Genomic DNA, 26,486 nt, shown 5'->3' with positions numbered 1-26,486 from the left:
CTCCTCCTCATTGGCTGGGCCGTCACCTGTGCAATGACGCAGGCACTAGGCACACCTTTAGTCAACGAGCACCGTGGAGGCAATAAAGAAAGAAAGAAAGAGAGACAGAAAGAAAGGGAGCCGCTGCTGGCGCCATGGGCGCGGGCACCCCGGCCGGGGGCCCGCGTTCGATTCCCATCCAGGCCAAAATTTACCAAAGTTTCTTTTCAAGGCCATTAATTTACTTTCTTTACCTCCCTGATAAATTTGACGTTAGTCCGAGCATTTTGTGACGTGCTTTTACTCGTTGCGCCGTCTGCCATTTTTGGTACCATCTTTTGGTCACGCCGACGCCACCGACGGATTTTCGCATAATGGGGCGTATAATGCTTTCGCATTAAAAAAGAGGCGTACTTTTATAGTTATTTTTCCCTCGGTTTAACCCGAAAGTCATGATCCCTACATATACGATATTTTGTAGACTGACTTCTCCGCATAGCTTAGGTGCTAAGCGTGGCAGCAGACGATGAGTGGATCCCGACTCCTTCGATAAGTCACACCGCTCACGAGTAGACCTACTGAAACGATAGATTGAATGAATCATCAATTTGAAAGAGCTTGTTTAATACGTGTTCATTCACGTTGTCTCCATATTTCTAAGTCGATCCTTGATCGCGGTTGTAAGCGGCTTCGGGTGGCGCATAACTTAAAATTTCAAGCCTCAAGAAATCGGTCCTGCGTTATGTCTGTGGCCGCATCACATAGGTACACGTACGTGTACTTAAGGCATATATCAGGTGACATTTTTCTTATTTTTATAAAATATTTTTACAGATTTTTATAAAACGGCTATGAGCCTAATGAACGTACGTGGCGTTTTTGCAGAGAAGTTTTAATACGAGGCGGACGTAGTCCGCCACTATTAATATAAGTTCCAGGAGAATAACGCATTTTTTGTTAATTAAGTCTTTTTAGAACCTTGGAGGCAGTGTTTATATGTTATGCAGTCATATTTTAATGCACCCAAATTTCTTTTTCTAATTTTGAAAAACGCACCTAATTTGAGATAATTATCATCAGATTTCAACGCTCAATCCAGGCAATCAACCGAGCGCGCCGGGATCGCAGAACAAACAGCACCGTAAAAAAATCGCTTTCTATATAGCATTATTCCAGCGCATGCGCAGCCATACAAGAATTCAAGCGCAGAATCTCCGAGCAGACCGAAGCGCGAGCCTTGCACTTTTGCATCACTGCCTTCGAAGCCACTTTTTCGACTGGCTGTTTGCACCACAGCCGTGGATCTTGACGTAGCTTGGGGACCTTTGATTACATAACCATCGAAGTGTTTGCTCGGTGAGATTAGCAAATTCTTAACCCAAACAGTTGTACTCGATTTGAAGCAGCCGCCGCGAAGTGAAGCGCCGCCGTTAACTCGGGCACTTGAGCCGAGATGGCACTGAGTCGGCGCGGCGAGCTGCCGGCGGCCGTGCGAGGCTCCCGACGGGTGTGACGTCAGCTCGAGCGACTCCCGTCGTACCCCTCGCGGCTGGCTGAGCATGGCCGGTCGACGTTTCCAGTGATTGCCCAGTGCTGTGGTCATTCCCTTTGTTCTTCCTCCTTTGGATGCCGTGCTCAAGACATACCCATCGGCCGTGCTCAGCCATTGTGCTTCGCCGCTGCTCGACTGCTCCGGGCTCCCAGGGCGACCGCTGACCGGCCAGATGTTCAGCTGACGTGCGTAGCCTGTGCGGATCATGGAGACTGTCGCGTAGGCCTAAACCTGGTGGGATCGATACGCTGCGAGCATCGTGCGGTCATGCTCTTTATCTAGCTCTCAGCTGTGTGTATCTGTAGGGAAAAAAATAGTACACCATGCAGCAAGCCCCCAATGTGCCGGAGGCACCTCCGGCGGAGTGCAACATCAAAGTCGTCTGCCGGTTCAGGCCGCTCAACGATGCCGAAGAGCGTGCCGGCAGCAAGTTCATCGTCAAGTTTCCTTCGGGCTCGGAGGATTGTCTCTCGATAGCGGTAAGTTCCGTGCACTTTTTCGCGTTTCTAGAGACCCCCACGAGCTTTCGTGATGGTCAGGCGCGTAGTGCGCGAGCGACAGAAATTTTTTTCATTGATTCTCCGTATCGGTTACCCGTACCCTCTAGGCGTTGCCCCGGCTCGGTCGCTACGGGACTCGCAGACGCAATATTGTTTTTCTTTTTTTTTGTTCTCGCCGCCCGTATTTCGCACATGTGGCAAAAACTCAAGCAAAACATTGTCAAGATCATGTCAGTGCGTTTGTAATCGTTCCTTTATAGTAGCCACAGATGGCAGCTTTAGCATGGTTTCAGCATATCTTGGTGTTTGTTTTGGGCTGAATGGGGTTGCATATTACAGCTGGCGGCACTGCCGATGTGTGCGTACGTCTGCCCCCTTCGTTTTGAGGTGCGCCGTCACCGTAGGACAAATTTAGTCTGATATTTCGAGCACGCTCAGTCCTTGCAACCGCTGCGCCGCACATAAGTTTTTGTTGCGACATTTTTTTTTTTGCTTTTTTTTTCGTTTTTTTTTTCCTTCCAATTTTGCTTCAGCACTGACAGTAAACAAGGATGTTGTGCGAAAAAAAAAATGATTGGTAGGGTTTTCAGTCTAATCGAAATCCCCAGTGGTCTGTCTACCTTAGAAATAGTGAAACCTTCACAGCGTCCGTGCCCTCAAAACAAGCAAGCAAGCAAGCAGGCGGGTTTCGTACGCGGCACTGTCGCAAGCGGAGCTTCTTCATTGTGTCGCGCTTGTGATCGGTGTCTGTGACGCAAGCTGACTTGGCATCGGACAGCTCAGCTGCTCGCTCTACACCAATCACTCCAACACGAGCCTCCTTTCCGCCGTGGAAACGTTCTGTTGAGCACTTGCGAGATAGCGAAAACGATAAAGGTTAACAATCTGAAATCTCTGTTGACCGAGACTTAGCGACGATAGGGTCCTCCCCTTCTCCTCTTCCCTCCAGAATGCATACATCCCAAAAATAACTGCAAGTGAAGATTATTGCTTGCATCGCAGAAGAGTTTGTAGAGTTTGTACGTGAGCGTTTCATGTGGGGTGGTCTTTTGAATGAGCAGATGGTATCCGTTTTCTGGTTTTCCTAATTGAAGTGGAATTGGGGGTATAAGGCCATTCGGAATCGAGTGTTAGATGCTATAGATAGCCACATGTGTACTGCTTGACATGACTCCAGCCATTTTTGTATGTCTTTAAACCTGTTTTGTCATGCCTGGTGTCTACATGTCGGTGTCGTCACCATGTAAATGCCGTGGAAGAATGTCGTAATATAGCAAGACGGCTTCTGGGAAACAAAAACAAAAAACAAAATACAGCAGCAGCAGCTGTTTTCATTTCTGCAGCAAGTTGTAGTATAAATACAGTCCGGACGTTTTCATCATTGCTAGCGCCACCTTTACGCTGTTCACTTTGAGGTACAAAACGAAAGAGAAAGTGCCTTTGCCAGCGAATCATATGACAGGGGGCGAAACGATCGGCGCGGTTGGTTGTCCTGCGCCCTGAACCTGCAGTCGCGGTTGGTTGTCCTGCACCCTGAACCTGTAGTCATTTCTATTTCGAGGCTGACGATAGATAATTCAAGTCAAGGTTGGAAATGGGAAGAAACCTGGGTCCGCACCACAATTTATAAAACGGACTAGGTTAGGAATATAGGCTGCCTACTAAGGGTGGCATTTAGAACATCAATGCGGAAAACGAAACTGAGCTCGCTTGGCAATGTCGAGACCGTCTCGCCGCCGTCTAGGCAGCGGCGACCGTGTATTCTTCCGCTTGCGTTGGTGTAACGACCGAGTTTTCGGGCAGCAGATCTTACGTTGGGGTATCAAAAAAGAACGAAAAAGGGACACACGACGCGTTTGCTTTATGGCGAGCTTTTTGGGCCACCATACATGAAGCATCGATAGTTTAGTCGTCTACACGTCGATTGACAACAGCGCTGTTTTTCTCTTGCACGAAGAATCGCCGAAACAAGCGAACTCTTCGAGCCTCCCCCTCCCTCCCCCTCGTTCTTATACATCTGCGTGCTGGTTTTAAGCACAAGTGGATGTCCTGCTATTCATTTTTGTGTATGTCAGACGTTGTCCTACAAAGCGCCGAAGAAGCCAAGTCATCAATGATCTCTTAGGGAAAAAAAAAAAAAAAAAAAAAAAAAAAAAAAAAAAAAAAAAAAAAAACATGGGTACGTGTGTGTCCATGGTTGCAGTGATTTTCCTTTTTTTATCTTATTGTCAAAAAAAAAAAAAAAAAGGGCAAGGGGAAATAATATGAAAGAGCCACACTGTCAGCGGGAGGCGAACTGGTTGCCTACTCTTTGATGGTACTGAATCGAGAGCCGCTCATTTCCCCTAATACCCCACGTGAAATCTGATGGCTCAACACGTTATTCCGCGTGGTGCTTGCGGTTTCAGAGGTCTCGTTGTTCGACATTTGGGGTCGTGGTCATTAGGATCAATTGGCGCTGCAGGGTTAGAGCTCTCGCGTCCAGATTACAAACGTCATATGAACACGCATGTAGATTCAACAATCTCTCTTAAAAGTTTTGGTGACAGTCGACTTTGATAAAGCGACAAGATCTTTCACCAGTCTCCGTGCTAGTCGCCCCGAATCGGAGAGCGAGTGAAGGAGTCAATAGGCACTGCTCCAGCGACGATAGATTTATAGGCAGGTTCCCGATAAGCGACCCGAGGTCAAGTGTGGTCGTGGGCATAATGCCTTCGGTACGTTTGGCGGTGACTGCACACAAATAGCGACGCAAGCAGCGTTTGCAACCACCTCCTTAGCTCACTTTCTAGAGCATCGTACGAGGAGGTCGTAGGTTCATATCCCACTGCTAGCGTTTTGTCCTCCACATTATCTCCTTTCTTTTTTTTTTTTTTTTTTTGTGGAATATCAACCCGGGGGGGGGGGGGGGGGGGGGGAGAAAGAAAGCGCCACGAAGACCCATATCCATTTATATTAGACAAACGTAGAAACTGGACCGTGCGCAGGTTCTCTAGTCTAAGTTATATTACTATGCTGACTTTAGCGAAGCGAAGCCACACGTCGCTTCCTTCAGGTTGAAACTTCTGTCGTTGTGTTGGTGAGACGTTCGTATACACGACCGGACAGCGCCACTTAAGACGTCAGGATGAGAGAACAGAGCCCAGCGTTTACTTCGTGAACTCATTTGTTTGGACCGAGGTTGTTGAGGCGTGGTTAACAGAGCGCACTAATTGACCGTCCTGTCCTTCGATGACCGGCTCCGATCCGACACTCGTTGAGCGAAAAGACTATCGTTCGTTACACGATTCCGACCTGCAGTTTTCATTCAGCCCAACTCGGCGGCTCGACTTGCTTATATCGCGTGGTTCGCGTAAACTCTCGGTCTGTCCGAGGCCTCATGTTACTTCTGTACGAGGTCGTAGTTATCTGTTGCGCGCTGTTGTAGTCTTGATAATGCAGCATTCTGCAGCTGAAGGACGGTGGTATTGTTGCTGCGAATTGAGTCGGAAGCCCTTGTCTGTTGCCCCTTTCTAATCGGATAATGGGATCCCTTATCGCAGCGCGGATCCCTTGTCTCGACGCATTCCTGCTTTTCCACTCAACTAGACGTCTAGGCCTGTCAGCTGTGTTCAAGTGCGGTGCTTGGGGCATGTTTAATTTGCAAGATCCTGGCGTAGACAGAAGATAGGCCTTCATTTCGAAATGGCATGACTTGTAGTTGTCATTGTAAACACGTTAGGCGCCATTTAAGCGTGATTTCAATATTACTTTATCCTGCCCTTATAGGAGCGAGTTTAGGCAGTCTGTAAATTGTCCATAGAGTTCTTGCAGATCGCGTTGCCTTCTTGTGGGCGTCTATTTTACGGAAGCGTTTGAGTGGCGCATGCTGGGGCTTTAACTCTGCCGTTTTCATCTGTAACAGCCAAATGCACGGTAGTGTATACATTCGATTTGGTGTTTCAAGACCTTGTTAATTTGACGAACGCCGATTTCCTCTGGGCTTAGCCTTTGGTCTATTTTTCTTGGCCCATAGACAATCTGTGAACATCACACAACGTGTAGTTTTTTTTTTTTTTCTTTTTTTTTAAGCGAATCGCTTTCTTTGGCTCTGTCGGCCGTTCTTGTGGTTGGTCGGTGGTCGGGCTCTGCAATGAAGACGTTCTTTTTCTCTCTCTCCGTTCGTGCATTCTGGCTATTCGTTTACATTGACAATCACCGTCGATGGTTTCTGCGTTTTTTTTTTTTTTCATTAGCTGTCCAGAGGGGCTGCTATTAATGATTTCGTAATAATCTTTGTTTAGATGAATCGCATCTTGCAGAGGTCACACACCCGCCCTAAATCATTTCTCGAAGCTTCTGCGCTCTGACGGAGGTGTATAACTGTGAACAGCGGTCGTACGGAAGACACCTGGGGCCCTGCGTAACACTTTTGATGTACGCTCTATTTGACACCTCCAAACTGTACTAACATTCTGTCCATAGTAGCGGCGTTGTTCTACTTTTTTTTTTTTAATGCTGGAATAAGTTTTAAGTTTTGGGTAGCTCAGGATACAAATTGCAAATTATCAATTAGTACACTAGTTAATTTTCTTAACAAAAATGTCATTTTTTTGTACGAACGTACTCCATGTGGACATACATCATCATCATCATCAACCTATTTTCATGTCCACCAGAAGGACGAAGGCCTCTCTCTGCGATCTCCATTTACCCCTATCTTGCGCTAGCTGATTCCAACTTGCACCTGCAAATTTCCTAATTTCATTACCCCACCTAATTTTGCCGTCCTCGACTGCGTTTCGTTTCCCTTGGCATCCATTCTGTAATTCCTGTTGTCCACTGGTAGATATGGTCTACCGGTACTCTACGCATTACATGGCCTGCCCAGCTCCATTTTTTCCTCTTAATGTCAACTATAGAATATCGGCTAACGCGGTTTTCTCTCTGATCCACAACGCTCTTTTCCTGTGTCGTAGCGTTACGCCTAACATTTTCGTTTCATCACTCTTTGCGCTGTCCTTAACTTGTTCTCGAGCTTCTTTCATAGCCTCCAAGTTTCTGCCCCATATGTTAGCACCGGTAGAAAGCAATGATTGTACACTTTTTATAAATAAAATTAAGGTGTACGACTTCTAATTTTTCTTCATGTGGGAGTGATGCTTGGGCTTTGTGGAGTTACGAAGCGGGTAACAGGGATAGACGTCTTATGTCGGCGCAGTTCTGTTCGTTAGAAGCAGATTTTCGGCTCATATACTTTAACCCAACGTGCGAATTAATAACTGGCAGGCGAGCGGCGCGATTAGGTCCACTCCCGCCTGGAGTCGGGATCGAGAAATTTGCCGCGGAAAGTTTCTGCGAAAATTTCTCCTTCCGCAAAGCCTCCATGGATGCTTTGAAGCCGCACTCGTTCCCGGATGGCCCAGTCGTCGCAGCTGCGTTCTCTGTGGAACCGAGAAGAGCCAAACGTGAAAACTGTTCACGCGATTCACACGCCGTTACCGCAGTGATCCCTGTGCGCACTTGTGTGCTTCACGCAAGACGGTGAACGCCTATCGGAGACCATGGATCGAAGAAAGTTTAGCGCGCGAGACGTGTAAACAGTCGGCATCAGAATCGTCGGTGGGATGGGCGCGAAAGTTATTTCCTCAGCAATGTATTTACGGTCCGCGCTAGTGTACGCTAGCAGCACACACGAAGCCGACAAGAACGGGTCGAGTCCGCTTGTTGGGATGAGATTTGCCTGTCGTGTTCGTGCAAACGCTAGCCGGTAGCGCCGGGCGCGCGTATTACAGCGACGCTCGGGCCTCTCGACACCGTAAAGCGGTTTACGCGTTCACCGGGAGCGTGTTGGTGGGCTAGGCCATGCGTAACAACCAGGGTGGCCATCCAACCATACGATGCAACGTTCACATGCGCTCGCTTTCTGCAAATTAGTTGCCCGTTACAAAGGGTACAACGTTCTTACCTCTCGCCCCACGAACGTTACCCCTTACCTCTCGCGCCACGAACAGCCGTTTGCGGATTACGCAAAACGAAAGCGATTTTTTGAAAACCTGGAAGCCGTGTCTGCCGTCGTGGGCTGCGACGAGAGGTGTGCCTGCCGAGGGGGGGAGTTGTCATTGTGCGGAGGAGATTTTCGGCGCGTGCGGCGCCTCGTCGCGAAGCCGCCACGCAAAAGAAGCGTGGTCCGAGCCCGCCCGTTTCTTTTGTCTCGGTCGGTCGCGGCGCGTCATCTCGGTTGCGAGAGGGAGGGAGGGAGGGCGAGCGAGCAGCGAGCGCTTGCGTCCTTGACACGCTGTTGTCGGTGCTGCACCTGCCGTCGGTGTGGTTGTGTGTGTGTGTTCCATGAGAGAGAGAGAGAGAGAGAGAGAGAGAGAAAAAATCATTTTTCTTCTTTTTTTTTTTCTGCCATGCTTGCCGCCACCTCCACCTGCACCTCCAGCCGAGGCACCCTCCTCTCCACTGCTTCCTACGGCGACGGCTAACGCAGCAGCGGCCCTCATTTTCCAAGGCTGCTGCTCTCTTACTATTTTTTTTTTTCTGACTTGCGTGTCTGTCTGTTGTTCCGGATGACTCACACACGGCGGCTTCGTCGTCGGGTCATTCATCAAGCGGCGGCGGCACCCCGTTCTGCCGCCGATCGCGCCCGATTATATTCCGGCAGCGAGAAGCGGCAAAGAGCGCGCGCGCCCTGAATTGGAAAGCGAGAATGCGTTGGCCGCCGCGCCGATCGGCGCTAGAGAAAGCTCCGCTGGCCGAAGCATCGAGTCGCCTCTCTTCATTATCGTTTATTTATGCCTTATTCGGTGTCTCGCTTTTATCTTAAACGTAGGCTGGCTCTTTGCCGTAGTTTTTCGAGTGCGCATTTGCCGTTCCGGTCCTTCTTGTTTTTGCTTCGTACTTTCCCCACTCTATCGGAGAGCTGTCGCAAGCGCTGACTTCGGCGAAACAGGAGCGGCTCGCTATTGTCGAGACGCGCATTCGGGGGAAAGTCATTGTTTCCTCTGCCGTACTGTACGGCGGTCGGTCGTTTGGAAGTCGCGCCTTTTTTTTTTTTTTTTTTTCCTCCTGCTCGTACTGTTGACAGGATGTGCCACGCTCCGTTGCGCGGACATTAGAAAAAAAAAAAAAAAAACGGCGAGGGGGAGTTTTGCAGCTTGAAGGGGATCCCATGCATACGTGGTCTCGCTTGCTGGCGTGCGGCGCTGTACAGTGCACCACGCACTGCACTGCGCTTTCACTGCGGGCGAAGCAATATTTCTTTTTTTCGCTCGTTTCGTGCGTAATGGCGGAGTGACCGTCTCGAATTGTTCTCGGATGGCTAGCACCGTTGATTGTCGGGTAGGAAGCGCCTGATTATCGTGTAAATGGGTTTTACAATAGTAAAACCCATCTTGTAATACATTGCTGAATGAGGAGGGGAAACGAGGCGGCCCGATCCGCCGCTATGGCCAGGAGCAGTGCAACGCACGCGTTATGCGGAGGTTGTGGGTTCGACCCCTTACCGGGGCAAGTTTTTTTTTTTCGTCTATTTTCCTTTAACTTATCAGTTCCGCACTTGAACTGCAAATATCCTGTGCTTTCCTGTGGCTTCGTATGGTTACGGTTTAATCTTGCAAGTTGAGTATGTGCGGCCGCGTTGACTCGAAATAGAGGCGTTCTTCTTCCAGCCGGTTTCCCTACACTTTTTTCCCGCATTGCGTCCGGGGGAAGACCTGTCCCTCATTGTTCGCCTTTGATAGCTTTGGCGCCGAGGCGGAAGCTTACTTAGTAGAACTACGGACGCGTATGCACGGCTGCCTTTCTCTATTCGAAAACTGGGTCACGAACACTGCTGGTTAGTGTTCTACACTGAGCTCGACGTGGCGGCGTCTCAGCGACGTTATACGCGTTCCTTCTGCTTCCCTCGGGCACCTCACGTAGCCACACGTGCATCGTTTGGGATTAATATCTCGAAACTGGGTGTCATCCTAAGAATTCGTTCCAAGCGGATCCGCCTTGCAAACTCCACGGCTACAATTTGTAAATTTTAATATGGGCCATAAGGTAACTAGTTCAAAACTTAATTAGTGATATTCTGTTAATTTCAATTTTTCGGGCAAGTGATGTCCGCCTCTTTGAGTATACCAGCGCATGAACTAGAATTGCGCTATCAGCCACGGGTAACTTTTAAAAATGTTTCAATGTGTTCGCTGAAACACCCTGTATAGAGAGCAAGAAGCCAAGCAGACCTTGGGTTCTTCTTCGGTACGCAAGCCGCTTGCGTCCCCTAATCTAACGCACTCTTGTTAAGCGAACTCGGGTGATCCAAATAATCTCTCGCCTCGAGCTTCCGGCGTTGGAAACGTGTTTACCGTAGCCGGTATTTTGGCGACAGCGTCCTGTCGGCTCTTTCGCGATAAGGAGATATGACGACTCTGCATACCGTCGATGTGCCGCACCACTGTGACGCATGGCACCGACCTACGTCACCGAATGCCACTCCGTTCTTTTTATCTCGCCCTGTGGGTTTGTCCTCGCTCTATGGCAGCGCTCGCGCACCGAGCACTGGCAGCTAGGGTCGGTACACGCACTGTCTTTTTGTTTAGTTTTTATGGCCTAAATATAGGCAGAAACCGGATGTAGTTCCTACGTAATTGTGCGGTATTATTGTCGCCTGGGTTTAAAGGAACGAACGTTAACGAGAAATACCAGTTTGCACGTCTGCCTCGCGCGTGCAATAAATGGCCGAGTATTTTAGCGTAGCTTTACCATTCTACCATTGTCTCTAGAGGTAAACTGAAACTAAAAAAAAAATCTTTACTTTTATGAAACATCACCTTTACCACTGTTTTGCCTCCTGAAAATAAAATTGAATTCCTGGGTATTACGGGCCAAAACCAGGATATAGGGTTATGAGGCACGCGGTAGATAGTGGGGGACTTCGGATTAATGTCTGACCGCCTGGGTCTCTTTAACGGGCACCCAATATACGGTACACGGGCGTTTTTTGCATTTCGCCCTCATCGAAATGCGACCGGTATTTGATCCAGCGCCGTCGGGCTTGGCAGCGCAACGCCCTAGCCATTACGCCTCGTAACACGGCGACTGTTTTGCCTCCTTTCGACTGTTCAAAAGAAAACGCTGTCCACACAGACATCGCGAATTGCATTGCATGTAGCCACATAGGCAAGGGAGTCGGCAGCGATCACCATTGGCAGTGAAGCGTATATTGAGTGGACGCAACTTTAAAAACGACGCTTAGTGTATACTAGTGCGCAGGACAACTAGAGCTGGAATGACGGGGTATCTGCATAACACATTGCCCGTCATGAAATCGGCTCCGTTACGTTCCTTCGACTTCGACCCATTGCGTTGGCCGTGCGATGCAGTAGCCGAAATTCCGGAACGGAAGCCGAAAACACGTTCCGTAGCCAAGCGCCAGCAGCAAAGGGGAGCTTCGTTTTCTGCCGCGTTTAATTATACGCGTCGATTCGTTTGCGCGTTTTTGTTGCAACGCCGAAGGAAAGGCGCCACGCCCTGCGCACGCGCAGTAGACCACGTGGAAGACGGATGAGCTCGCTCATACGTAATCGCTTGGGGTGTAATGGTCTTTGCTCAGCTTCATTAACGCAGGCTGCGCGTGGCTGTTTCTCGCGTTGCCCCGCCGCTTATTCTTTCTTTCTTTGGGCACCGGGTAACTTGTAATGGATTCTTCCAGCACTATCTGCAGGTATGTTGGCGTAGAGGTGCAGCAGTACACACTGATTGGACGCCTTGCTACTAGAGTGTACCTTCGTGTTGCTCGTGTGGAAACATTTTAAGTCTCGTGCCACTGAAAAGAAAGAGAAAAGGTGGTTGGGGGGGGGGAGAAGTTACTGTCAGTAAGGGGCTGCCGTTACCGCTATGCTTGCGCGGGTTTGTCGTGTAGCCGGCGCCTTAAATGAATGGGTATCATTGACAATGAATTCCGTGTCCCTTGACTCAAGATCGCCGCTTCACCGCTGACCTTGAATACAGCGCTCGTGCGCGCCGCTCGGTCCTTGCCTCGTTTGCCGTGGGCAGTGTCGTATACCTGGCGGCACCGGCCTCGCTCCGTTGGGACGATCGGGTGAAAGCTTCGGAAACGGTACGTTGCCGGCACACGTGCGATCCGATAGGGCGTGGTGAGGGAGACCGTTGCGACTAATTAAAAGGCGATTTGAGTCCGTGAAGGTCGGCGTGCTCGTGCTGCTTCAGCGGGGGCGCGCTTGCGTTGCGAAGGTTGCGCGTGCTAACAAACGTAGCAGCTATGCCTACAATTGATGCATGGTACTGTTAGCTCTAGGTGAGGTGAACTTTAAAAGGAGTCCCCGTCTTGGGGTTCACGTAGTTGTCACAAGGAGAGTCCGTTTTACCTTTTGGAATGAGTCCGGCACCGACGCGGTTGAGCTTGTGCAAAACCGAGAAAATGCGGTGTTATCGCGAGGACGCCCCCCCCCCCCCCCCCCCCCCCCCCCTTTCTTTAGACAAAGGACGCGAACGGCAGCATTAGACCCCAGCCCTCATCTCGGCTCTTTCGCATTTCGTTGTTGGCCACTAGACGAGCGGGCGTGTTCGTCGCCCCCTTGTCTCAGCTCTCGCTTTCTCCTGGCTCTTCGTGGTGACCCCTCGCACGTGACGGCGAGAACGTTGAACCGACGCCGGCGTCAAGGCCTACGCAGATTGTTCACCGTTTGTAACTGGATGAGCGGGTTAATTGCTACGTGGGGTAAGGGCGGTGAGTCAGCGTCCCGAAGCGCCGGGCGTCTGAAGCTTGGCGCCGCCAACAGGTGCGTGACGCTTGCTGGAAATAGAAGCGACGGTTGGCGGCGAGAGGTTTTTCTGGGATGCTGTTCTGGACGTTGTCGAATTCCGCCATATTGTCCAGTTTGCCATCTCGTCTGCTCTGATTGGTTCGCAGGGCTGCTGCGGGCTCTCCTATTGGCTCAAAACGCCGACATGGTGGAATTCGGCAATATATGGTGGAATTAGACATGGTAGTGTGCAGAGCAGGCACCCCTGGTGTAGGTAAGCGCGGAAAAATCCGAAGGTAGCGACGTAGATTCTCTCTCATTTGCTCTACGCGCAAGTACGCTACGAAGTGACTTCGTTCTTCTTGTTCAGGTGTCCGCCGCACGGCCTGTTATTATGCGGTCGGCAGACTTTCCACACCTTCTGCATCATGCACTCTATGATTTTTTTTCTTCTTATTCGTCCCAGTGCGTCCCGTTGTTTCTTCGTTGGCACAGGTGATTAACTTGCAAGCTGTAGTGGTTATCCGCTGCTCGGAGAAGCCGTATCTGTGTAGTTAAAAGCGGTATACACTTTAGCGGTGCTGTTGTACGTTGTCGTCTCTCTGCGAAAAGGTTACCACGTTTTTGAGCTACAACTATACATCGATGTGTCTAAAGTCACTGAGATCTCGACAACCCTTCTCGAAAAGCAGCAACCGATCTTCCTTTGCGTCGCCATTCTTCCACCCGTCACGCTCTCCCCCTATGGCGGAAGCGGGAAAGGGCTCTGGGGGCGGGAGAGGAGGATGGCATTCGCCATCCATGCCGGCACTCGCGCCATTGGTTGGAAAAAACACACACGTGACGTTCGCCGTCTGTGTAATACCGCTGCAGATGTTCTCGTTAACGGCCCTGTTCTCTTGCGCAATGAAACATGAAACGCTGCCAAAATATCCTCACTGCAACAGATATACGCCTTCAAGAGTATCCTTCATTTACTAAAGCGAATAGCTCTCTAGAAGCGTTTGGCCATTCGCTAATATACAGTGGCAAATGCCGTCAATGGTTCCCGCACATTTTTTTTTTTTTTTTTTTGCGCTGCTCCACACTTCTCTTTGTGTGTGTGTGTGTGCGTAACCGGGGTAACCGAACTATCTCTAATGTAACCTCCCCGCCTTCTCTTTCGTAATTTTCCTTGCCTCTGTTAGCGCGGCGACTTTGGGCACGCATGCACTGCGCAGCATTCAGCTTTCATTTTAAATGAAAGCTCAACTAGACCGCCTCTTACGCAATTGCGTTTTTCTCGCCCCCTGTCGGCCGTTCTGGCCCGTGGCTTCATCGCAAGAGCGTTTCCGCGGGAGGAAAGTGTCCCCACCCCTCGGAAATGAATGACGCGCGCGCGCGCGCTGGTTATTTTTGTCTTGGCGAGTATGCATCATTTTCCTAATCTATTTCCTAACTGTGACGCAATTGACCCGCGAAGCGGGGGTGAACGAATTGGCGGGACACAAAAAAAGGGAGGCAGGCCTACGCTCTGAGTCTATTTCTGGATCCTCCACTTCCTGCACGTCATCACGATGACGGGGAGAAAGGGCTGTAGTAGGAAGGGAGGAGAGAGTGGTTGGACGTTTGATGTCGCGGCACGGACGAATCCATTTTATTTGCCGCGGCTCCAGGCTGCCGATAGATCATAGCTTGTTCGGAGAAACTGGCTGTCTCTCGTCTTGTGTATTAGCGCCGCCTATTGAGGTCGGCGTAAATTGGAAGCCTCGTTCATATGCGACGCTTGCTCACGCGCTGCTTCGCCGGTCGTTAGCCTGACGCGTGCCCAAGAAGCTGCTTAAACTATTTATTTGCCTCCACAGCTGGGTGGACTCCGCGCTTAAACCCCGAAAACTATTTCGGGGTCAGCAACGCGTTGGACTATTTTACGTATAGTTTCAGAAGTTTGCTTGATATGCCCACGGACCTCAGTACTTGAAGGCCCTGTAAGATTATGAGTGTATCTTTTCCCTTCTAGAAATAAATACTGCTTGATTGATTTATTGATTCTCATTTGTTCCTCCTTTTGTTCGCCGGGCATGCGGAGCGTTTAGACAATATAATAAATTAAAAATCCAAGCAAGAAAGCGATGCAACCCGTCGATTAGATTAGATTTATTACTTTAAAAACTAAACCGTGGAGTACAACAAAATACCGCGAGTGCGATTACTACAGACAGAGGAGGTCGTGCTACAGACAGACGAAGTCATTCCGCAGCGCATAGGAAAGAAATGCGCTGATTGACGCCTCGTAAGTGTTCCGTCCCAGTGAGGAAGGAGGCGGTCATCATCGTAACGTTGCACGTCGCGTGCTTCCTTATTGCGACGTCACCGCTCGCATGTGTGATTTATTTTAAGGAAGTTTGTTATGCTTGTCGTCGCGAGGAAAGTGTGGGCACGTTATTGCGTGACTTGTTGACGCACTGTAGCCATGCCTGTATACGCTGACATGCGGATTAAAAGCGCACGCACGCACGCACACACACACACGCATGCATATATATATATATATATATATATATATATATATATATATATATATATATATATATAATGGCGCGCTTTGCTGCCTAGTAAACGCAGTGTCGCTCTCCCGGAACTTCACCGGTTATGACTGTTTTGACATATCCGAAGGCTGTCCTCAACGTCGTATTTTACGCACAGAGAAAGAAAGCCTTCGTCAGTGTATGGCAAACAGCACAAAAACGAGACTATAGAAATTAACACTTTGTTGACCCATGTTTGCGCTTTGACCCTATTATGTCGTTATGCCAACAAGCCCGGCTAATAACCATTTTTCAAAGCCTTATTGCACGCGCGGGCCCCTCCTCCCTACAAATTTGTATACCAAGATACCTGTCATAAAATGACGTTTCCGTTGACTTCGTTTCCGTGTAACGTTTGTCGAATTCCCATTTTAAGTTTCATTGATCCATTTCTATAACCGCCGTACGACACGATGAGTATAGTAACAGGCCAGATGAATGCACCTCAGGCCGACCTCCTTTTCAGTTCTTTGCCTATCCCGTATGCATAGATGTTTGCGCCGTTTCGCTCGGGACGTACTGACAATAACAACGAGGCAAATTAAGCGTTAATGTCAGTGCACATAGGCTCGAGTAAAAGGAGGATGGCCTCGGCAGAGAGCGATCGCTCCGCCTCCCTCGATCGTCGCAACAGAATCGGGTTGAAGCATTGCAGAACCGGGTGTGCATGGGTGAAGAAAGGTCAAGCACTGCGGCGGCGTCTTCTGCCGAGAGAAGCCGAGGCAACACGCGGCCGCCACGTCGTTATCCAGCTCGCCTGCATGCCTGACCTGACGCGTGGCGCCTTCGTTCCCTGCTCGTGCATGCTATATAGTAAGTCGGCTTGGTTTTTTGTGGGCCGGACGTCGTCTATACAGCGGCGCCGGCCTGGAAGACGAACGCGCGGCGCTGCGCATCCCCCCTCCAAGTTGGGCGCACGCGCTCCTTTGTATACCGCGTGGCCCGGGGAGCATTGAAACAAGAGATAAGCCCTGTCTGGTCTCGTCTGGTTAGGTCATTCGCGTTCAGAAGCGTACGTATAGTGGTCTCGTTGCCGCGGTGTTTTGATGATCCCTCGCCGAGGTGAGGTTTACGCGTCCCCCCCTCCTTCGCCGCCGCTGTATGGTGGGGGGCTCGACCGCGAGCCAGCGCCGACGAGAAGCGAGCTCGCACCGTCGTCTTCGGCGTCGTAGTGAGTTAACCCACATTCGGAGCGTATCTGGAGCGTTCCGCGGCAGCGCAATGGTAGAAAAAGAAAATGAAAAAAAGAAAGAAAGGGGAAAAAGGGCTTGCATGAATGCGTGCAGGATTCGGATGTTTTCTTTCTTTTATTTACTTTTTTTTCCTGTCCCCTAAAGCGCGGCCCCCTTCATCGTCACTACCCCCGTCCCCCAAACACACCTCCACACCCCTCCTGGAACACCGCGTGACGGCCGCGGCGGAGTTGCTGCTGTGGCGCGGTATAATATCATGCCATTGTTGCACCCGCAGACCTTCTTCGTCTCTGCCCGTTCTCTCTCTCTTTGGTTTCTTTTTTTCTTCTTCTTCTCGCGTTGTGAGCGTGCTCGCCGACATGCAGCGTTTCTTCCTCGTGTTCTTCCTTTTCGCGCTGCTGCTGCTGCTGCTTCATCTCACATCCAGGGTGGACAGTTAATCCCGCTTGTCATAAGCAGATTTAGGCCTGCCGTCTTCCCAAGGTCTCTTGCAGGGTTCTAGACTCGTTCGTTGTAACCCCATGTATATCGTCGTCATTGTGTAATCTTTGTATCGTTGTCTTTCTGTGGGTATAGTAAATTCATATACTACACAGTATATCGCCGTGCTTATGTAGCATTGATTTGACGTATATCCTAGTTTTTGCGTCCGTTCACTCGATATATTTGTCCATTATTTCATAGGGAGCACAGACCATTCCTTGCAGGGAAATCAATTTGTCAGGGTGACGCAGAACGGCGTGCTTTCGCCATTCATTGAGAAGACCATTGATGGGGACCGAATTTTGATGGTTGAACCATGATCGGAAACATCCCCGGGTGTTCTCTCCACATTGTACATGGTTGGTAGATGTTGTTGCCTTAATACAGCAGGTAGTAGTAACTGTAGGTGCACCCTTCTTCTGCTGTTATTACTTTGTGTAGCCCAGGTTATGACGTATTATTTATGTAACAGACTTTCCACTTGTCTTGGGTCATCTTCTCTATATGTTTCTTTTGAACAAAGCGCATCTCTGATTTGGGCCTCTTTTGCAACGGCTGCAGCTTCTTGTCTCTGCTTCACCTGTCGTGTACTTCCTTTTTACGTACCTTTCAGCTGCTGCCATGTCGTGGGCCTGACCTAGCGCAATCATTTTCCCATGAACCCCGTCGCCCTCCCTTTCGTTGCGATCAATATATGACCGCACTGATAGGTGTACCGCGCTCTAGTTGTTGCCTCAAAACATGGCTCGTATCCTTCTCCCAATAAACTTCCAACGGCAAGCACGGCGGGCGACGTTGGGTCGCATCGCGTTGCGGACTCTCCCTCCACAAGACGACGAACGGGACCCACTTCGTTGCTGTTAATTTCCACGACTTTCTGCTAAGTGCTTGGTGGTGTAGCAAGAAAAGAAACGAGCCCAGCAAGCAAGCAGTTTGTTGCTCTCCAGTCTAAGTTTGTTCGTGCGCTTCTTTTCTTTGTGACGCGCCCTGAACGATTCTCCACCTGGCAAGGCGGCGCACGTTTCTCTCCCGACCGAAGAGGCGGTGCCGCTCGTCGTCACCTACTCTATAGCGCGGCGCTGACGGGCACCACGCCGATAACGCGGCGCGCGTGGCTCTGTGAAAGCCTCACCTTACCTAAACCTGGTTGTCCCCCTCATCTTCTTCCCTTTTTCTCGTCTCGAGCAGCTCCGCTTCGGCGCGCGTGAGGTTTCGGTCGCCCGTCTCCTTTGTGTTGCAAATGGACGGACGGACGGTCTGACCGCCTTCCGCTTCTCCATGCATGCGCTTATCACGTGCGGGGTATTTTTGGAAGGGCTTTTAAAAGGAACCGGCGAGAGAACTGACTGCGACTGGAGCACTGCACGCGTTTGAGTGCGTATGTGCCCTGCTCGCGCGTCCCGCTGCTTGACTTTCGTGTGCCTGCTCTGCATCTTTCTAATTCTTTATTTTCCTCAGTGCTGTCCGTCCTTGTTGCGCGCTTGAGTGACAGGTAGAAAAATGACTTCCGAGATGAGTTCCCCAAACTAGAATCTAGCACACTCTACCCAAACGGCGCGCGAATGAGCTTGCGCGTTTGCAGGTGGTATGGAGAGAGAGAGAGGGAGCGTTTTCGTCTCACAAAGCGCTATTTTGCTTATGGCACCTTCGATTTGAGGGCGCTCAGGGAGCGCTGTATATACAACGTCTATTAAGACAAGTTGTCGGTCGGGAGTAAGCGGCCGTCAACAGCGATAATTAGCTTAAGCTACGTTAGACAAATGGCAGATTGTCCCGTTTCAGTAAGCGCTATCGCGGCTGAAGTTTTCGAAGCCAGGTCGGGGGGTATCGAGGAATCTTCACAACCACTTCTAATGGACAGTTAATAGTGGTCATTGATTTGGCCCCCAGATCGAGTTATCCACTGTCGTTTGGCATTGTAACTAGCACTTGATCGCCTTCATAACGAGCGCGCCCAAGTTATACGGGAATGCCTTTTACTGACCATCTGGAGCGCATGTGACATATCCAAGCTCGTATAGTAAAGCTGATTTGCTCCCTTACGCGACATTTGTAATTCTGACTGCAGCGCTCTGAAATCGATCGGTCGAAGGGGACATTAGTCGGCTTGCATAGTCCGAAAATGTCGACGCCCGCCTGGATATAGCGCGAGGCACTGGAACCTCGAGTCTGTGATTTGCAACAAAACCTGTTGTCACGACTTGGTGCTCTGGTGTCTGATGTCGATCTCGCATGCGCCGATCCAAAGTTCCGTGTCTGTATAGATTTCGCCGTTGTTTTGACGCTTCAGGAGACGCGCGTTCAGGTGCCGACAAAGGCCTTTTGCTTTTCTCTCTCTTCGACCGGTGAGATGTCGAAAGAAAAGTTTTTGCGGAGCCTATGCATCATTAGCACTTGTAACCCGGCAGAAACCTTTTGTTCTCGTGGCCCACGAATGCTTCTCAACTCGTCGCGGACTTTTGCTTTTATTTTTTTCTCCCGCGCATTCCACCTGGCCTACACCTTGAGCACTGTATTCGTGCGGCGCTATCCCCTTTGTTGTTGTATCCCCTTTCTTCGCGATCCGGTCACGCTGCACTGCGAGTCCGTTCGTTCTGAACGTAGCCGCGCGGCGGCAGTGCTCTCCGGTCAGCTGCGGACGAGACGTCTCCTCTCTGGCGCCGCCTGTCTGCCGTTGACTTTGACGGGGCTTCTTCCTCTGACTGCTTGCTTGCTTTGCAGCCATGACGGGAGAAAGCAGTGTCGGCCGCACACGCTGTTTTTCGCGCACACACCTGTCCGTGACGCGCGCGCGCGCGCTGTGTGTGGGCTCGTCTCGCATGTGGCGTCACCCGGTACACACGCTGCTAATTATAGACGCTGTAGCACCCCTTTGTAACGGCATCCGTGGTTTTCGCTCGCCTTTTTAAAGTACACACCGAGTTTCATGACCCAGGAAAGAACGGGGGAGGAGGAGGATTGTCGAAAGTATACGCGTAGGCCTTCAACCGAGTTCGACAGGACATGGTTGTTCAGAACAGACCGTGACAACGTCTCGTTATATCCACATCGAGCTTGTATGGGGGCACTTACGTTTCACTGAATTTGTCAAAGGAGTAGAAAATAGCTATTGGATAGGGATCGTACAGTCGTACGAGTCGTACAGCAGGGAGGGGGGGCAACGGAAAGTTTGCGTATACTGTAGTCTTACGATCATGCAGATTCGCTGCGGCACAGTCCGCCCGTCATTGGGGTTAACCATTGTTTCGCAACGTGCTTGTTTCTGCCGAGTGCGGTATACCCAACACACAAACACTCTCGACAAGCAGTGCAGCCGAGCCTCGCGTTTGCGCGAGCGACAGCACTTATTGTTGCTGCAACGACGCGCGCGGTGGTCCCCATGCATGCTCCTCCTCCAGCCTATTGTTTAGGACTTGCAGTGGCGCGCGTATACCTTTCACCGTCGACTTAGCGCCCGGGCGCACACTGCGCGTTTTGCTAATTTGGCGCTCGACTCGTGGCAGCCGCTGTCTTCTTTTCGAGCGCATATAGCTTCGCGTCTGCCGCTAAATCGCAACCGGACCGGTGGGAACAACTCGGCGTGAACTTCCGCCAACCACGCGCTGTGTTATTATTCTAGCGCGTGCCTCGGGACGCACTGTTGCGTGATGCCCTGCCCATTCTTTCGCGAACCCATCCTCGGCCGCTCGCCTGAGATGCATGCATGCGAGGAGGAGCGGTGCGCGCGCCCTGACCTTGGCGGTGTCCCAACTGCATGCAGCTGCAGGATTCTTCGCCTGCGGTCGTCTCCGAGCCGGAGCCCCTCGCTTGTTTGTTTCTCGCCGCGGTCAAGGAGCCCTGCTGCTGCTTATGTCAGCGCGTTATTTACCCGCTGCTTTCACGTCGCCGTTGGCGTATAGATCGTCGCAGTATAGCAGATAGCGCGTTATTGAGGCCTGCGAGGCTCCTCAAGGTGCCGCGCGCGCCGGTCTGTCGCAGTGTGCTGAGCAGCACCTATACATGCTTCTCCGTGATTCGCGCTGCAGCTGACGCTGCCTGGCTCCGCCCATACAGTGTTTACTTATTCGAGAACAGGAAACGGGCGTCGTGCTTCACCGAGAGCCTAGCGTACGCAAGACGTTGTATGTGGTACCATGGGCTGCGCATGCACGAAACGTATGGGGTTGTAGGCCTTGCGTGTTTCTCTCGCCAGATCTCGGTTCTTTCGACAGCAAGCGAACGAGATGGCCACGAACAGCAGCAAGAATATGACAAAAAATGGCAGCTAGATACAAATATCGTGTACATTTCGCGATCGCACTGAATTTAGAGCTCTTTGTTTGTGTGTGGAACTTGAATCCAGCCAGGGACCCTGTTCAGCGGACATCTATAGATGTAATAATTAACTGGCAGGAATGCCTGTTAACGCTCGTAACGTCCGCGAGCAAACTGAGTTCCTGCTCGCATATTACGAGGAAGAGATGATGGCGAGCCGGGAAAAGTTCTCACTACAATACGCTGTACTTGCATTAGCTGGCGCGGTGAAACACCGGAAGCAAGCTCACTGACAGCTCCGGGCAATCCACTTTTCCTTTTGTGATACGGTCAACTAAATTTGTCTGACTCTACTCTCCCAGCGCCGTAACGTGTACGTCGTGCCGCAGCATCGTGCTTACGCAAACAGTTCGGGTGCTAAACTAAGACTACTGATGGATGTGGCGATTGTTAGGACGCTTTTCGCTATAGCGCACCGAATGAGGTAGTATACGTCGTCCGTACACCCAACTCGGTGTTTGCCTTCTTGTGCGATGTGCGTGCTGATGACTCTGCGTATACATGTAGACTTGGTGCTGGTTCTGCGTCGAGGTCTCCAATTAGCATTTGCGACTGTTATCTCTGTCGTCGTGGCTCACGCAAAGTTCTTGGGCCGGCCAAAGTCGCCGAGTGCTGTCTTCTTTTAAAAGGAACACTAATGTGCAACTCTCACTTTGCTCGCGCGCTAGCTGCAAATGTGGGCTGAAGCTGTGCACGTCAACGCGCTGCACATATGTGTAGAAAGGTGCCAGCGCTGCCGATCAGAAGTGGACGAAATTGCAGAACGTGCCGTTTTGATGCACCCCCTCCCCCCCCTCTCCCCCACTTACGTTGGCTGTTCGAGCACCTCTGCTAAATGTGCTTTATTGCCGACACGTTTTTCATATCAACTGACGCTTTCTTTCTCTGATTATTCAACATTGTGATTTCCAACTTCATCCAAAGAAATGGCTCAGTCACTTGTCGGCTACAAATCTGGGCGAGTGCACACTCGTCAGAAGGAACAATTCGCACGTTCTCTACACCTATTTTGAGGTTCCCTCTGTGCATCTCTGGTAGGGCGCTGGACATTTACACGCGTCAGTCTGCGTACTGTGCAAAAGCAAGACTTCAAATGTCTTATTCTCCTTTCTGCAGTACGGGCTGTCATGTTTCTTGCTTACGCAGTTTCCGAACTTGATAGCACTCAAACATGGCGGCCACGAGGACGTCAGCGCACGCCATCTATTTGAAAATTCACTTGTCACTGGAAACCTCGGGAGTGTTCGGAACTCGCACAACACGCAATGAATGAACGATATAATGTGTCGTTGCTGGTCGCGTCTGCATCGCTTCATTGCACGGCCGTCGTTTTTTTTTTTTTTTTTCGCGAACGACAAATAGGACGGCAGACTGCATCGATCGGGTGGTGGTCACGTCCGAATGGGTGCGCTGCACTTCCGCGAGTCTGAGCTAGATTCTTGCATGCAGTGCACTCCGCTGTTCACCGATTGGTTCAAGTTGCACAACATAACGAACAGCCGCTCCAAGGCACGAGGGCTTGCAATAATTTGGAAGACCATTCGTTCGTGCCGACCGCAATGGTAACATTTCAGGCATGCCCCTATCGAAAAACAAAACAAAAAGAACAGTGGCTTAGCTCGGCTATGCCAGGATATACGTAGCGTTAGCAAAGGTTCAGCTGATTATTCTTAGCTTTCCTGGTTGTCTCCTACGCTCAGCCGCTAATTGCCAGGCAACTACTTCGGGATCCGATGAGTCAAGCTTCTCCGTTCTTCTGCGCTGTTGAGCAGCATTTGCGCTCTCCTTCTCCATGGCTATACCACACTGGCAAACGCCAGTCAGAAGCGCAGTGGCTCCAGCGCAGTGTCAGACGGCGACTGCACAGCGAGCGCGCGCCGGCGCCAGTGCGTCTACCACGGCTACGACGTCACTCCTCTGGAATGCGCAGACCGGCGGCGGTGAGTCGCGCGCGGCGGCGGCGGAGTGCGCGAGAGGTGCCGGCTCCGGTGGCTCCGGTGCGCAAGCCGTGTGACATCACTGATCCTTGCGCATGCGCAGCACGGCTCTTGATGTGCCGCGCGAAACGGGCTTGGCTAGGCCAGTGTAGCTAACGCTACAAAACATAGGCCCTATATTCATTAATTCTACGTGAACATATGGGGGTCCCTTGTAAAAACCCGTACCGTATTCCCCCGTATGTCATATGGGGTCATGCCCCATATTGTATCATCATCATCATGTCCACTGCAGGGCGAATGCGTCTCCGAGCGATCTCCACTTACCACTGTCTTGCGCCAGCTGATTCCATCGCATGCCTATGAACTACCTTATCTCATCGCACTACCTGATTCTCTGCCTTTCTAGAGCTCCCTCGACTGCGATTCCCTTCCCTTAATTCGTGGCTCCCATTCCTTAACTCTAATAGGCCACCGGTTATCTGCCCTACGCATTACATGTCCTGCCCAACTCCATTGTTTTTCTCTTAATGTCAACTAGAAAAATGGCTACCCTAGCTGTTAACTCTCTACCGCTGTCTCTATGGATCGTAAACTTACGCTTAGCGTTTTTTGTTCCATGTTCTTTACGCGGTCCTTTACTTCTCAAGTTTCTTTGTTAACCTCCAAGTTCCAGCCCTATAAATGGTGGAATGCAGTGATGGATCACTTTTTTTTTTAAGGATAGTGGTAAGCTGCCGGTCATGATTTGGTAATGCCTTCCGTATGCGCTGCAACGCCCTTTTTATACTTCGGTAAGCTTTATTCTCATGATTAGGGTCCCCTATCAGTAATAGGCCCAGATAAACGTACTCTCGCAAATTCTAGAAGCTGACTGCCGATCATGAATTCTCGTTCTCTAACATATTATATATGCATGCAGGAACATAAAAAAAGTTTTTGTATGTTATCCCCATAGGTTCATGTAATCACTTGTGATCTTCCGCCGTATGATGCATAGGAACATAGGCTTTTATTCTTTTGTTTTTATGTGGGGCTGTTCCCCCCCGCTTTTTTCTTTCTTTTTTTTTATTGGGACAAGCAGGAAACCGTATTGTTATTTTCTCGATCCTTTCGGTGCGCTCTCCTGATTACCATATCGTATACGCGCCCAAAGTTTTTTTTCAGGCGGCTTACTTGAGTGCGTACAATCCTCGCAGAAAAGTTGTCAACTATGGGAAGGGACGAATTCCCTTCCGTTCCTGCAGGATGCGGTCTTGCTATGTTCGTGATAGAGTGTACTAGAATATGGTCGAGTGGGACGAGCGGCTGGGGCGGCGCATGCTTTGCAGTGAGGCGCCCGACGTGGAAAAAATACTGTGGCGGCGCTGCGATCGAACTGGATTGGGCCGCATCAAGGTCGCGCCGTTGGAAACTGCTGGCGATACTGCTCGGCAGGGTCAATCGCACTACTTCGCGCGCTGGTATTTGCGTTCAGACCTCTCAAATGGTGTTCATAATCGAATATGACATGTATATATGTCTTAAGAACAAATGCCTTTCTCTTCATTTTATTTTTTAATGCCGCTCGGTGATTGCCCGTGCATTGCGGCCGCAGTGTCGGCTTTCATTCTACTATGTTATTGTACGGTTCCCTTTGGAGAACAAATATTTTTCTCGTTCTTCAAGCAGCATGTATCTCTCGTGTGTATTGTTCCGCATATAGTTTTCCATCAGTAGGTCTTGCGGAACGCAAACGGAGAAACATATGTAACCTTCCTGCTTGCCGCTTCAAACAAGTAAAGCATATCTGCCCCATCCGGCACCTTGTACTCAGATTTCGTTCTTCTTTTGGGGTTTTTTACGTGCCAAAACCAGTTGTGATTATAAGGCACGCCGTAGTGCAGGGCTCCGGATTAATTTTGACCACCTGGGGTTCATTAACGTCCACTACAACGCAAGCACACGGGCTTCTAGCATTTCGCCTCCATCAAAATGCGGCCGCCGCGGCCGGGATTCGATTCCGCGAACTCGTCCTCAGCAGCGCAACGCCTTAGCTAACTGAGCCCCCGCGGCGGGTACTCAGATTTACGGGAAGCATCGTTATTGAAAAAAAAAAAAAAAAACTGCAGCGCAACATTCTATTCAAGTTTCCGCCTTACTCGCGTAACAGAATGCGGAGTAATGGGCACGGGGTCATTTATCGCGGTCGGTGTCATTCTGGTGTCATTCTGGAAATTCATTTCAAGTGGATGCGTTTTGCAACCTCACCGGCTACAATTCGTAAATTGCAATATGTGTCGTAAAGTAATTAACTAAGAAGTTCATTAATCAAATTTGTTAATAAGTTGAATAGGTGTTTCGATTCTCGTTCTACTAATGTCCGCATCTTCGAATAACCCAGCTCATCAATGAGAATTGTGCTAACTGCCACAGGAGATTTTTAAAAATCCCCTAAACCTTAATTTCGAACACCCGGTATAGTGGATATACGGCGTTGCGTTGCTAAACTGGAGCTCGCGGGTTCAATCCGTCGCGGAATTCGATGGGAACAAATGGAAAACACTCGTGTACTTCTATTTAGGTGCACGTTAAAAAGCCCCAGGTGGGGAAATCTAAACCGGGTGCCTCATACTCATATCGTGGTTTTGCCACGTAAAACCCACAAATTTGTTTGAACTAAAAAAAAAAAAAAAAAAAGACAGGTGGCTGCGTTATTCGTCTTTTTGCTAGCACTGTAAACAAAATAAATTATTCTCGAGTCTGATTTCCGAGAAAAACATGTTACGCTTATCCTATATTTCATGCATAAATGTAATGCCATTCCCAAATGTCTGTCCGCTCAACTATATAAGCAGCTTGTATATTATAAACGGCTGCTTTCAGTTATTTGACGCACTATCATAACGACAATAATGAAGCAATTAGAGAAACGGCATACCTCACATACACGTACAGATATGTGTAGATCTGCTGCGTTCGTTCAAGAAGATAAGTGTGGTACCACATGGGGTACCCAGGTTTAATGGGTTGCAAAGATGGTGAGACTGTCAAAAAAAAAAAAAAGTTTTCCTTGCCTGAATCAAGTTAGCAGATTTACAGGCTGCCCCAAAACGGGGCATTTATATTGAATGACAGCTTATTACACTTATTAGCAGGGCTTATTAGCAGCTTATTAGCTGGACTTATTAACACCCCTGCGTTAATTTTCTCAGGAACTGCGCCTCTGCGCAACAGCCACAACTC

At 50.0% G+C, this 26,486-nt stretch overlaps 1 protein-coding gene across 1 annotated transcript in view; it reads left to right on the top strand.

Annotated features, from left to right (window-relative positions):
* The first annotated feature begins 1,510 nt into the window (after positions 1-1,510).
* LOC119441899 (kinesin heavy chain) overlaps positions 1,511-26,486 on the top strand; it is a 102,615-nt gene continuing 77,639 nt past the window's right edge. Inside the window, exon 1 of the mRNA XM_037706548.2 lies at positions 1,511-2,010. Coding sequence (XP_037562476.1) covers positions 1,855-2,010 — 156 coding nt within the window. The 5' untranslated portion in view covers positions 1,511-1,854. The remainder of the gene's footprint in view (positions 2,011-26,486) is intronic.

This window comes from Dermacentor silvarum, chromosome 2, assembly GCF_013339745.2.
Source record: "Dermacentor silvarum isolate Dsil-2018 chromosome 2, BIME_Dsil_1.4, whole genome shotgun sequence".
NCBI classification, from domain to species: domain Eukaryota; kingdom Metazoa; phylum Arthropoda; class Arachnida; order Ixodida; family Ixodidae; genus Dermacentor; species Dermacentor silvarum.
The sequence above is the reverse complement of the archived record's forward strand: the minus strand, read 5'-3'. Positions and strand labels throughout refer to the sequence as shown.